Source organism: Notolabrus celidotus, chromosome 5, assembly GCF_009762535.1.
Source record: "Notolabrus celidotus isolate fNotCel1 chromosome 5, fNotCel1.pri, whole genome shotgun sequence".
NCBI lineage: Eukaryota > Metazoa > Chordata > Actinopteri > Labriformes > Labridae > Notolabrus > Notolabrus celidotus.
Window position 1 is genome coordinate 9,426,555 of NC_048276.1, and position 14,026 is coordinate 9,440,580.

A 14,026-nucleotide genomic window follows, 5' to 3' on the forward strand; every position below is an offset into this window, starting at 1 on the left:
TTAAGTCCTTGCTTTAAATAGAATAGAAAAGGGCTTTCCCAAACTGATGCTACATAGTTGGAAGTATGTCCATATCATGTATGTAAATTAAGATATTTGTGAGTAGCAATGTATGACTGATGTGTACATGATCCCCCCTGTGTGGGACTGCTTTACTCATATCCTTCTGTATGTCAAACAGAGTCCAACCTCAAGGTGAAACTGCGTTTGTTATTTTTGAAACAGTGGCAATAAAGTTGGAAAAAAAAACTACCTTTTTTTTTTTTTTTTGCTTTCTACTTTTTCCTTTCTCTTTGGTGTCCTGATTTTGCTTCTTGGGAGGAGACATGGTGCCCCAGCAGCATTCACTTGACTCTTTTGACTGCTGTTAGACTGCATATTTAGTAGGGAGGTGAGTGGCCTCAGAGGGAGACTCCACATTATCCCTGATCAAGAGTTCAGAACCAGGTTCATTTATTTATACAATTTTACTTTACTTTTGAAAGTTATAACTTAAAGAAAAAAAGATCCACCAACAGCCCCCACCTCCATTCTGGCCCTGGGCAGTCAGTCTCATTCATACCACCACTATGACGTCCATGGTTTGGATTAGTTGTAATTATGTCTTAGCTAATGGGTTATCAATCACAGACCCCCCCACACACAAACACACACACTGTTTGCCAATGTGTATGTGTTGGTCTATTCCATGCCTTTGAGAAACAATGATGTCAATCATTTAGAAACATTAGTGTAATGATGATATATTAAAATGTACTTATGTAATGCCAATGGTGTGTCGTGTTTCATATTAGATGCATCTTCAATCCTCACAGAATTATTAACAAATGGTTGCTATTTAGAATATGATACAGTGAGCCTGAAGGGCAAAACACAACAACATTTAATGAAACACAACATATTACAAAATGGAAAGGGTAGGGACACCACTTCTTGTTTCTGATTGAACAGAACTTGACAGCTCCATGTAATATCCTCATACCACCTCATACCAAGTATCTGTTCTTAGTTCTAGACTTTTCTCAACTGAAAAGGCAATGAGATTTCCATTGACTTCATAGATTTTTGACTCCCCCCTCTTCCTTGTACTTCCCCTACCTAAACATTGTACTGACACTGCCTCAACCTTGTACTGACACTGCCTCAGCCTTGTACTGACACTGCCTCAACCTTGTACTGACACTGCCTCAGCCTTGTACTGACACTGTCTCAACCTTGTACTGACACTGCCTCAACCTTGTACTGACACTGCCTCAACCTTGTACTGACACTGCCTCAGCCTTGTACTGACACTGTCTCAACCTCGTACTGACACTGCCTCAGCCTTGTATTGACACTGCATCAACTTTGTTTTTTTTTAGTAGTTTAAAAGCACAGCTCAACCACTTTATAAGGTAAGTGTTTCCTTTCTAGGATTTGAACCCAGAACCATCATATTAAAAGGTAGCAGGCCTAAACACCACAGGGCTTCTTTGATGCCTTCTTTTGTAGGTATTTTCATTCCACCATTTGCATATTGTACTTCAAAAAAGTTAAAACCACAGTGTGAGGAAAGTGTTTAATTTTTGTCTACCATGGACAGTCCATGCCACGATTTAAACCCAGAACCCTTGCATTGAAAGGCAGCAGCCCTGTCCACCAGACCACAGGCCAACTATGCAGTGTCTGCCTCTTTAGGTCTTTTCATTTACAATGTTTTCCAGTAGTTTAAAATCATAGCTTGTGCACATTGTGAGGAAACTGTTTCATCTCACATTGGAAGCCCATTGTGGGATTTGAACCAAGAACTAACATATTGAAAGGTAGCAGGCCTAAGCTTAACACCATGGGGCTGCTCTGAAAAAATGTGTAGGTCTTTTCAATCCATCATTTTGTTGTAGTTGTTGAAAAGCTCAGCTCAACCACATTGTGAGGAAACTGTCTCTTTTACATCTCACATTGGAAGCCCATTGTGGGATTTGTACCAAGAACCAACATATTGAAAGGTAGCAGGCCTATGCTTAACACCATGGGGCTGCTTCAAAGAGCTTTCTTTTGTAGGTTTTTCAATTCCACCATTTGGGTATTGTTGTTTTTTGTGAAATGTTGTTGTGTTTTGTCCTTCAGGGTCACCATAATATATTAAAAAAAATGTATTTAAATGGTTACTGTTAGAGTTTTACTTAACTTTTATGTTATGCCTTTTGGGAATTTGTGGCCTATAGCTGCATTGTGTGTCTTTTGCATTTTACTAAAGGTATTTAAGGTTAAGCTGACTATGCTGTTATATTGTATAGTTAAATGGAGCCTGCAGCAATGCATCATAAAACTAGTTTGTAGAGTTACACTATAAAGTCTCCTTTCAATTGCTAAGAAAATTAGCTCTGTTTTTGCATTACGGTTACATATTTCTGGCTAACCTAAGTTTTTCAAAATTTAGAGTCACAAGGGGGAATATTGTATTAAGAAAGTATAACATTTATTCCTAAATGTCATCCAAAAATTCAAAATCATAAAATGTATAGATACATGGAGGAAGTGCATGAGGTAAAGAAATCAGAAAAATTGCTGAAAAGTTCAGTATTAGCAGCTGTAGTGTAGTGGACAATGTATACAGTTGTATAGAAGTATAACGTGCTTATATAATGTTTAAATTGATGTAGTGAGGTACATTCCTCCAGTGTTAATAAATAAAACTGCCTCCTCCTCTTCCTCCTCCTTCTCCTCCTCCTCCTCACCTGACCTGGGTATTTTTGGCCCTGTGTTATGTCGCTTGGTGTAGCACTGTCGCATTGCCTCCAGCAGGGGGCGCAGCTGTGTGTCTGTCCCGGGACTCTGCCAGTAGCAGAGCTCCCCTAACTTCTCAGCAGTAGCCCACATCAGCTCTGAGACGCGGGGCGTGGACTCAAACCAAACTCCTCTGCCCTTAAATTTGAGGAGACGGAGGACTTTCGGGAAAAAAGAAAAGGAACGAGAAATCTGTCGACTATCAGCTGGTAAGAGCTCTGAAATCCTTTCTGTAAGTTGAATAGCTTTTATTCTAGTGTTGTTTGGAAGTTTTGCTGTGGATGTCCAAGTTCACTTTGACTTTTTTAACAATAGATTTCAAAGTTCAAACGATGGGCCAGCCCATCCGATTCCAGGGGGAAGAGTAAGCCGAGGGGAAATGTAGAGCTATTTAACCTCATAATTTAATTGAACTGACTGTCTATGTGTGTTTCTTCAGAAGATTGTGTATATAATGTATTTAATCATCTGTAGCCTATTAAAACTAATGGTTTAATGATAGGGAGACAATTAAAATAAATGTTTAGGAGTAAACTAATAACAGAAAAGACTAAATATAATACAACCAGGCTGTGACACACACTGAAACCTTAGGGAGATGTGTTTTCAAGTCCATAATAAAGTCTAGTACAATGAATGATATCTGTTTACCTGCTGAATCTTCTGGGAGATGCAGCCAACACTGCATGACTTTGTTTCTGAGATAACTTCACTCATTTGGGAGGAAACAAAACCAACTTTGTTTAACTTTGTTTGACTTTGTTTAACTTTGTTTAACAACTTTTACAGGCTACATGTTCCTGATCTCTAAAGAAAGGCTGCCCACAGTATAACCATGGATGACATCTTCACACAGTGTCGAGAGGGGAACTCTGTAGCTGTCCGCCTGTGGTTGGACAACACAGAGAATGACCTCAACTTGGGGTAAGCGGATACATCATCCCACACTCAGAGTATGCTAAGATTTAAAGATGACTGCAGAGGGGCCGTCATCTCCTCCTGGATTCTTGCACACGTAGCATTCAAAGTCTTTGCAAAAACAGGATGATCTGACTTGAAGCAAAATGTTCCACATTTGATATGGTATGTAAGGTGGTTCTGTGCCGGAGTGTGCATACAAAGTGAGCCAGCCTTTGGCACATCAGAGGTGGTCAAATAGTTTCCATATTGTGCTCTCCCTCCTTGCCGCTCCACATGCCGTGGAGCATCATCCAGAGTCTGTAATTCTAGGCCAGTTTGAGCTTTTTTCCCCCCACAGTTTTCCTCTTGGATTTCTCTTCTAATGATGTCATACCTAAAAACTGTGTGCGCATAAAAGAAGTGGGTGATTTGTGGTGGCTGAAAAAAAGAATATAGCGTAAAACTCCTCCTGCACTTGGATGGAAAGCAAGGACTGACGTGATTGTAGTCAGATGACTGAAAGATATACGATCTCTTCTTAATTTCAATGTTGAACTTTAACAGAAGTTGATAAAAATCATAAGAGATGAGGTAGTGTTCATGAGTTTCAGATCTATTTCATTTTTTCATATCTTAAGGATATACAGAACACGTCAGCCTGTTTACATCACTTCCTTGCTTAGAAGACCTCACTGCGAAAGACCTTGGTTATCTCATTCTTGGGCCAGGCCATATATGTGCAGTTTGTTGACGTTGACTTTTGAGGGCTGCAGAGCTGCTGGCCAACCACGCAACAGTGGAGACCATTTCCTCTGTTCAACTCCATACAGGGCCAGACCGGGCCCTCGCTGACAGAGCCTCCACAGAGCAGCGAGCTGCGGTCCCACATAAACATCTGACACAACAGTCATTACGCTGGAGGCCTTTACTTTATCTCCACTGTGTGAACCAGCCTTTTATTGCCACTAGAATGTCCAATAATGTGTAATAAATGTCATATGCTGGTGGGAAAACAAGCTGGTTAGTAGGGGCATTTTATTTGCAGTAACAGGAAGACGGAGGAAAAAAAAGGGAGGGAGAGAGAGAGAGACTGTCATTCCTGAGTTTTTTCCCCCATGTGTCTTTTTATAGCACACAGGGTTGGTCAGACTCTGAACTATCTGTCCACAGTGCTGCATCAGAACTGACAGAGAATGTGACTGACTGCTTTTTCACTTAAGTGTGAGCTAGTTCTGCAGCTATTTCCTATTACAGGCCATACAAGTCCTCCTGAGGTTTACTGTCAAACAGAGTGTGCTCTTGGGGGCTTTGCATGGAGCTGTGAGGAGCCCCCGCAGCTGTCCCGGGGTCAGCTAATGTAAAGGAGTCACTTGGGTGGCACGTAGGTGACAGCTCGGCTCCTTGCAGACTGCAGCAGTGTTATGGACGCTGCTGGCCTGCGAGTTAGCGTCTTTGCGTATGTTAGCAGGCATTCCAGCTTCTGCAGAGACATATTTATCACTGGGTATAGGCTCCTGGGCAGTGTGAGGAAGCATGTGCTTAAGTCTAAATAAAGATTAGTGGCTGTGAGAAGCTGTGTGGCTGTGAATCTAAGAGAGAACCATAAACATCATATTTCTCAGCTACATTTTTGTTTTCACTTCTTTGTCCTCTTTGACTGTTTCTTGGTGTGCTAACATTTAATAGATTTGTACACAACTTAAGTGCTATATATGTTGATTGTTGTTTTCATTGGTATGTGCATCTTTGTTTACATGCAGATTTCTGTTTGTTTTTTATATATTTGTAATCATTATTATGGAGGCAGCTAACTTTTTTCAGAACTGGACTGCAGGAAAAACTTCCCTAAAGCAATGCAATGATGCAATAAAGTGCATCATATCCCATTGTATCGTATATTATCTATTCTAGTGTACAGTAGAGTATCCTATGCATGTTGTCATATCATATTGCATCATATCATTCAAAGGGAAGTAAATAAATAATAATAATAATAATAATAATATATTTAAATAGCACCTTAAAAACTAAATGTTTACTTGGGTGGGTGGGATCCCAGTTTGCCAGTTCCCCCGGCAGTCTAAGCCTATAGCAGCATAACTAAGAGCTGGTCCAAGCCTCAGCCAGCCTGAGATAGGATCCCAGTGTGTCAGTTTGCCAGTTCCTCTGGTAGTCTAAGTCTATAGAAACATAACTAAGAGCTGGTCCAAGCCTGAGTAAGCCTGAGATAGGATCCCAGTGTGTCAGTTTGCCAGTTTCCCCAACAGTCTAAGCCTATAGCAGCATAACTAAGAGCTGGTCCAAGCCTGAGCCAGCTCTAACTATAAGCTTTATCATAAAGGAAGGTTTTAAGCTTAATTTTAATAGTAGAGAGGGTGTCTGTCTGTCTGACTGTCTGCCTCCCGGACCCTGACTTCCAAAGGAGTGGAGCCTGATAACTGAAGGCGCTACCTCCCATATTACTTTAAGAGACTTTAGGTACAACAAGCAGGCCAATGCAGAATAAACCTTTAACAGACAGGGAGAAGTGTAGAAAATTCGAACAATACAAAAATACTAAATACAAAGCAAAAGGTTAACAAGAATAAAACCTAATTAAACAGAATAAGGTGATTAAACAGTAGACCAATAAATCATTGTTATAGAGGTTAGAAAATATCAAAATAAGGAAATAAATAAAAGCATTAAAGGACAATAAAATGGTATTAATAAGGAGACGACATCACATCAGAGAAAATAGAAAAGGATAGATTAATACAATTAAAATTATAAATCAAAAAGGAAATAATAAAATAATACATAATCAAATTAATAAACTCAAATTGATAAGTTAAATGAAATTCAAAAAAAATATTAAAAAGGTGAATTCACATAAAAGCATGTCTATAAAAGTGCGTTTTAAGAAGAGAAGTCAAAGACTCTGCAAGCCTTATCTTCTCAAGGAGGTCGTCCCAAAGTCAAGGGGCTCTGATAGAGAAAGCACAACCCCCTTTGGATTTGAGCCTCCACTTTGGAACGACCAGAATTGCCCCACTTAAGGATCTAATTCCACAAGATGGCTCGTATGGTGTCAGATTTTCCACCAAATAGCTTGGGGCAAGACCCTGACAAGCTTTAAAAGTGGTCAATAATAACTTTATAAAAGAAAAAGAAATGAATAACAGTTGTTCAAATTAAATAGATAACTCAAAAAAGGAGGCTGTAAGGTTTGCTTTGTCTGAGGAACTTCTTTGAGTCACCTCCTTAATCCCTTTCTCATCTGTTTCAGCTTTAGAAACAAACAACATCACAACACCCCTTAGATACTGAGAAATAAAGGGGGTCGAATAGATTTCCACTGAACTAGAAGACTGCGTTGTGCTAGGAATGATATGAAAGCTGAACTGTCTAACTGTTGAGAGGTGAATAGACAACAGTCCTGAGGGCCTCCAGTTTTATCTCAGTTTTTAAAAGGCCCATCATCTCTTTGAACAATTCAAGAGTAGTAACCTAATTTTGTCATGTGCTTAAGGTCTGAAACACTTCTCAATGTGTCCTCCTTTTCTCTTCTCGTCTGTGTGTCTTGTGTTTCAGAGATGATCACGGCTTCAGCCCGCTCCACTGGGCATGCAGGGAGGGGAGGAGCGGTGTTGTTGACATGCTTATCATGAGGGGTGCTCGTATCAACGTGATGAACCGAGGAGACGACACCCCTCTCCATCTGGCCGCCAGTCATGGACATAGAGACATTGTAGCGAAGGTAAACACACTCATATGCTTTATGGTTACAGCTGGACCTGTTTTGCACTTTTTTTCACTCTCACAGGGGAGGAAAAGTGTCTTTGCTTCTAAAATTTCTCCCTTTGTGATCAGCTAATTCAGTGCAAAGCCGACCCCAACACAGTCAATGAGCACGGGAACACGCCGCTCCACTATGCCTGCTTCTGGGGCCAAGATGAAGTGGCAGAGGTGAGGTGCAAAACACCCTGACACACACATACACAAACACACGCACAGCACTTCTTCTTGTTGGTTGAAAGGGCCCCCTTCTGGGCAGAAACAACCATTACAGTGCTTTGGTTGTTGACTAGATAAGCTCACACTGCTCCCAGTGTCTCTGCTTTTCATGAAAAACATGGATCATAATTTCATCCATGCATAACACAGTTTGATCCTCTCTGTTTTAGGACTTGGTGACCAGTGGGGCCCAGGTGTGTGTATGCAACAGGTATGGACAGACACCTCTGGACAAGGCCAAGCCTCACCTAAGACAGCTGCTTGAAGGTCATTAATGTGCATTTTAACACACTTACAGGTCATATTCTGGAAGAAATGTGCGTGTGTTTTATTCTTTTTTGTATTTTATTTGTTTGTTTGTTTTTAGAAAAGGCAGAGAAATTGGGTCAGAGTATGACCAAAGTCCCTTACAAGGAAACTTTCTGGAAGGGCACCATGCGGACGAGGCCTCGTGAGTAGCATAAAAACAAACTAAAAACCAAACCAGAATCTGTGCTCTATTATTTACGTCTTGGCTCTTTTTAGGTAATGGTACCCTCAACAAACAGGCGGGTATTGATTATAAGCAACTTTCACTCCTGGCAAAGATCAATGAAAACCAGTCTGGAGAGGTCAGTTTCACCACTGCATGTCCATCTATCACTTTATTTCACCAGTTTCTTGGGTGTTTTATAGACTTTGTGTTTCTCTGTCTGCAGTTGTGGCAGGGTCGATGGCAAGGGGATGAGATTGTGGTGAAGGTGCTACAAGTGAGAGACTGGACCACCAGGAAGAGCAGAGACTTCAACGAGGAGCATCCCAAACTCAGGTTAGTCACAAATCAGGAAGGGAAAGTAAGAGAAGTTGTATCTTGTAGCCTGCACAACAAGAATAGAGACATGAGGCTTCATCTGTGGGCATCAAAGGATCACAAGTTGTTTACATAATCTGAGGTTAATACATTCATTCTGCCCTTTGAGCCCTGTAAGCAAGCGCCTGTTTGTATGTTTGTTTGAACACAGCGTATGAGAGTTTGGACTCGCTGGTTTGCACAGTGCTAATGTGTGAATGGATGTGATAATTGGTGGTGAGAGAGGTCAGTGGTCATGGAGAATTTAGGATCAGCTGCAGGACTCTTGTGCAACGACAGGGAGAGGAGTTTTTATTGTCAGAGGGCAAGGAGGATGGTTTTGGTTGGCGTTATGTGGAAATAGTTGTTGGGAGCTGTTTTTGTGTTCAGTGTTCTCCACAATATGACAAAACCAGATCCTGCAAAACTCCTTAACATGACATGGAGCGTAACATAGAATTTAAAGAATGCGCATACAATTTAAAGACAGCATTTTTGGAAGCTAAAAGGCAAACAGTCATGTTGTGTCAGGCTCACCATGCACTGACACCCTTAAAAGGACATCTGTATCACATACAGTGAAACATAACTGACAGACTGTGTATCCGTTCAAGCAGCAAACAAGAAAAGGTCAATCAATCAATCAAGCTTTATTTATATAGCACCTTTCATACAAATCAAATGCAACCCAAAGTGATTTACAGCGATTGAAAACAAGTGAGCAGCAGAAATAAAATAATGGTAAGACAAACAGAAATTGATTTTAAAGTAGAGACTAATGCACACCGACAACAATAAAGTATGTGGAATTAAAATAAGTTAAAGCAGGGCGCTGGTGGGCTAGCGGTCTAAGCGCCTCACGTACAGAGGCTACAGTCCTTGGCGCAGGGGTCGCCGGTTCGATTCCCAGCTGGTTGACCATTTCCTGCATGTCTTCCCCCGCTCTCTACAACCCCACATGTCCTGTCTCTCTTCAGTTGTCCTATAAAATAAAGGCAAAAAGGCCAAAAAATATAACTTAAAAAATAAAAACATAAAATTAAAAAATAAGTTAAAGCATCAAATTAATATTATGAATATAAATAGTTAAAATAGATAAATTAAAAAAGGGCAAGGATCAGAAATGAAAATAAAATGAAGGCTAAAAATATCAATAAAACTGAGTACATGAATAGAATGTGGATCCATAAATAAAAATAATATAAATAAATAAATAAAAAGAAAATAAACAGTTAAAATTAATAAAATAATAAAACAACATTAAAATCAATATAATAGTAAAAAGTAAGTAATGAAATTGTTGAACCCTACGTAAAAGCCAGACTGAATAAAAATGTTTTTAGTTTATGTTCACGTTTTGTATAGAAAAAGCCCCACCATTTATAATGAATGACATAAATTACACAATAAGAGGACTGAACACAATGAAAACACAGCAGTAAAGAAGGCACGTTAGTATATTAGCTAACCTCCTTCCACCCTCAGACCCGCTTCAAGTGTTAAAGAAAAATCACAACAAACCCGTAATAGGGCAAAAATGAAGAAACCTTGGAGTACACTGATGCAAAGAATGTGAAAGAGTGTGCAGCTGGATTCTTTTCAGCGTGCTCTAATGTGAACTTGCAAAGAATTTCAGCACACATAAAAGTCCAGAGAACACGTGTGGTGAAGCTTCAGATAATGAATGAGTGAAACTACATCCCAGTTTAACTTAAAAGGCTCCCAAGATGGGAATGTGATTTGTAGTAACATGAGTCCTTTCTTCTTTTTCTCTCACACACACACATTTGCTGCAGACCTCCCTGTTCTGAGAATACAACTTGATTTATTCTTTTGCCTTTTTTTGTGGAGAGCACAGTTACATGTGTTCCCTTTATATCTCTGTTGTGTACAGGATCTTTTCTCACCCAAACATCCTGCCTGTTCTTGGAGCATGCCAGGCACCTCCATCCCCTCACCCCATCATCATCGCACACTACATGCCATATGGATCCCTCTTCAACATACTCCACCAAGGCACCAGTAAGTACTTCAAGTTTGATTACATGCTCAGAAGAAAAACATGCATTTAAGTCTATTCCAGCAGATCTATCTTCATACCAATGAACTGAATTTATTTTTCTGTCTCCTTCTTCTTCATCCTCTTCCTCTTTCACAGCTCTGGTAGTTGACCAAAGCCAGGCAGTGAAGTTTGCATTGGACATAGCCAGTGGTATGGCATTCCTCCACACCTTAGAACCAATGGTTTCACGGCTTTACCTCAACAGTAAACATGTCATGGTGAGACTATTCTGGCTTGTAAACAACTGCGGTTGCAAAACTCTCAGAAATATGGAGATTGTGTGACTCATTACCTGTCCAGATTTTAGATGGCTAACACGCTGAATAATTTGCAGATTGATGAGGACATGACAGCCAGAATCAGCATGGCAGATGCAAAGTTCTCCTTCCAGTGTCCTGGTCGAAGTTATTCTCCAGCATGGATGGCCCCTGAAGGTATTTATTCCTTTTTCCCCCCCTCTTTGTTCTCCTGCCTTCCACCTACTTCCTCCTCTCGTAATGACTTGTTACACCATATGAGTCAGTCAGTGAGAGACATGCAGCGCTGTATAATTATGCCCTGGTTCAGTGGTTGTCATGCTCATCTGGTGTGTTGCCGTGTTACAGAATAAAAACAATCGTAACTGTGACTTATTCTGTTGTTTTTATGGGTTTCCAGCTCTGCAGAAGAGGCCTGAAGACATCAACAGAAGATCTGCAGACATGTGGAGCTTTTCAGTGTTGCTGTGGGAGCTGGTTACCAGAGAGGTCCCATTTGCTGATCTCTCCCACATGGAGATAGGCATGAAGGTAAGTGGGCGCAGTGCTTATCTACCCAAAGCCTTTTTCTGCACTGTGTATGTGCAAATCCATACTCTATCTTTAGCAAATACCACACAAAGAAAATCCAGTGGCTTTTAGAGGTTTCCATGCTCCAGATGTTTATACCAACCTTGTATCTTTCATTCCCTCCATTCATCAGGTGGCTCTCGAAGGCCTTCGACCAACCATCCCTCCAGGGATTTCTCCTCACATCTGTAAGCTAATGAGGCTCTGCATGAACGAAGACCCAGCTAAGAGGCCTAAGTTTGACATGATTGTTCCCATCCTGGAGAAGATGCAAGACAAGTAAATGCCACGGCAACAATACTACGTTTTGTTGTAGTTGTTCTTTTTTCTTCAAACCACTCTGTATCTTCACTACCATCATGTATCTGCTAAGCCACTGTAAATAATGTCCGAGACCACTTCAGCTACACAACTCAAACAACAAGTATTATAATGTTTATCTTGTATAATTTAATTTTTGAGGTATAAATGTTCTTAAAGCTGATTTACTAAATGTTGCTCTTTATTATAGCTGACATGTTCTTTGAACTGTTGGCTTTTTTTGACTCAGAAAGAAACAGATCCAAAGATGTGTGTATAAGAACAATGCTTTTATACACATGAGCAAATACCAATGCAATAAATGTTTTATATTTATGGAAAATCTGTCTTTGTTTATTTCATGATTCACTCATTTTGTGTACTAAAGGATAAATATTTCAAAACTAAGTTTGCTAAATATCACATTGTTCATCAAATGTTGTTGTTACTCTCTTGGATGGATAGTTTGCAAGCTGTTAAGAAGATGATGCAATTGTTGATTGTTGATCACTGTCCTGATTCAGTGGTGAAGCTTCCAGTTCTGCTCAAAAGCAGCTGTTGAAGATTTCTTCAGAGTAATTTAAAGCAATCAGTGCCCAAGGGTGTTTTTGAATGGTCCCAACACACAACTAAGACTCTGACTTATGCAGAGGTGTCATAAAGTATGTGTGCATGCATAAATGAATGAATGGGATTTAATTCCTGTTAATCGTATCCCCTAACTTTTAATTTGTTTGTATCATACGCATGTCATATTCCTGTTTGTTCTTTTTTCACTTTAAAAATCAAAACAACAGAGTGAAAACATCTCACTCTCTTCAAGAACTCAGAAGGAAGATGTGTCTCTCTAGTTTTAGTTTGATTACTATCAAAATATGCAACACAGAAATGCAAATAAATCTGGTGGGATCCTGTTGAAACTCAGCCCCAAGAGTACAGTTTTAAAAGTCCCTCTAATGACCAATCAAATAATCAAACATAGTTTAGACTTCTGGGGTGGTGCCAAGGGTGGCCAGTCGGACAGATTTTAAGGGGGGGCCCTTGTTACTCCTGGCCATCCCTATCGGCATGTCCCTGTCAAAGCCTTTGATTGATGCGTAGGGCGTAAATGTCAATTTTTTTAATTAATATGGAACTATTTTTAAAGAATTTGAAACTAATTTGTTTGTTGTAGAAAATACTTCTGCGTTCAGTTTGTTGTCAGTTGACATGCACAGACTAACACATAGACAGGAAAGACACTAGACACACATTTTTAAGACTCTACCATCATTGACAAAGTCCCCCCATCCATCTTCTTCAACCACATCTTTATGAGCTTGTATTTCGCTCACATCGTCAAATCCACCCAAACTCATTCAACTCCAACAGCTTATAGCTTCTGTATCCTTTCACTTATAGACTCCATTCACACTTTAAACTGTTCAATACTTTCAGCTATTTAGGCAAGGCAAGGCAACTTTATTTGTATAGTGCATTTCATACACGAGGGCAACTCAATGTGCTTTACATTAAAACATTAAAAACATTGGAAACATTCAGACAAGCATGAAAGAGCACAATTAAAATGACAAATATAATAAAATAGAAAAGAAAAGGAAAATTAGAAATATATTAAAAGTAAATTTAAAATTTGCATTTGAAACAAGTTAAAATGAGCTAAGATAGGAAGGCAGTGGCAAATAAAAAGGTCTTAGTCTTTGATTTAAAAGAGGTGAGAGTTGGAGCAGACCTGCAGCTTTCAGGGAGTGTGTTCCAGATATGTGGTGCATAATGACTGAACGCTGCTTCACCATGTTTCGTTCTGACTCTAGGGACTGAAAGCAGACCAGACCAGTACCTGATGACCTCAGAGGTCGAGGTGGTTCATAAAGTAGTAGCAGATCAGCAATGTACTTTGGGCCTAAACATTCAGTGCTTTATAAACCATCAGCAGGATTTTAAATTCTATTCTCTGACAGACAGGAAGCCAGTGTAGAGATCTAAGAACTGGAGTTATGTGATCTACTTTGTTGGTCCTTGTTAATTCTATTAACACATAATTCACTTTTTTTTTTTATATCATTCACAGTTTTTCAGATTTCACAGTTTCAAATGTCTGCACATTTTCTTTTTCACAGTTTTTGCTCTGATTTTCAGCAGCTTTACACCCTTTCCCTCCATATTTCCACATTTTCAGCTGTGTTTCAGCATAGAAATGCAACCTTTGTGGTTTTAAATAAGGTATGCATGGGAGTGATGGGACATCAGATACTTTTTTTTTCAGATTTCACAGTTTCAAATGTCTGCAAATTTTCTTTTTCAGAGTTTTTTGCTCTGATTTTCAGCAGCCTTACACCATTTCCT

The 14,026-nt window shown here is 39.7% G+C and overlaps 1 protein-coding gene across 2 annotated transcripts; it reads left to right on the forward strand.

Moving 5' to 3' along the window:
* The first annotated feature begins 2,799 nt into the window (after positions 1-2,799).
* Positions 2,800-12,023, forward strand: ilk (integrin-linked kinase). Of its 2 annotated transcripts, none has more exons than XM_034683736.1 (13): positions 2,800-2,998; positions 3,556-3,690; positions 7,240-7,405; positions 7,519-7,614; positions 7,833-7,929; positions 8,030-8,113; positions 8,188-8,273; positions 8,361-8,470; positions 10,386-10,513; positions 10,650-10,771; positions 10,888-10,987; positions 11,211-11,341; positions 11,514-11,663. In XM_034683736.1, the coding sequence occupies exons 2-13, from the start codon at positions 3,602-3,604 to the stop codon at positions 11,661-11,663; spliced, it is 1,359 nt and encodes a 452-aa protein (XP_034539627.1). In that variant the 5' UTR covers positions 2,800-2,998; positions 3,556-3,601. The 2 variants fall into 2 exon arrangements, with proteins under 2 accessions (XP_034539627.1, XP_034539626.1); XM_034683735.1 differs by having other exon boundaries at positions 2,848-2,975; positions 11,514-12,023.
* Positions 12,024-14,026: the final 2,003 nt, after the last annotated feature.

Bases quoted from the DNA above. Each gene is read 5' to 3' on its own strand.
- ilk (XM_034683736.1), top strand. From the start codon at position 3,602: ATGGATGACATCTTCACACAGTGTCGAGAGGGGAACTCTGTAGCTGTC. The intron at 10,988-11,210 runs GTATTTATTCCT...ATGGGTTTCCAG, and splicing joins AGCATGGATGGCCCCTGAAG to CTCTGCAGAAGAGGCCTGAA. The intron at 11,342-11,513 runs GTAAGTGGGCGC...TCCATTCATCAG, and splicing joins ACATGGAGATAGGCATGAAG to GTGGCTCTCGAAGGCCTTCG.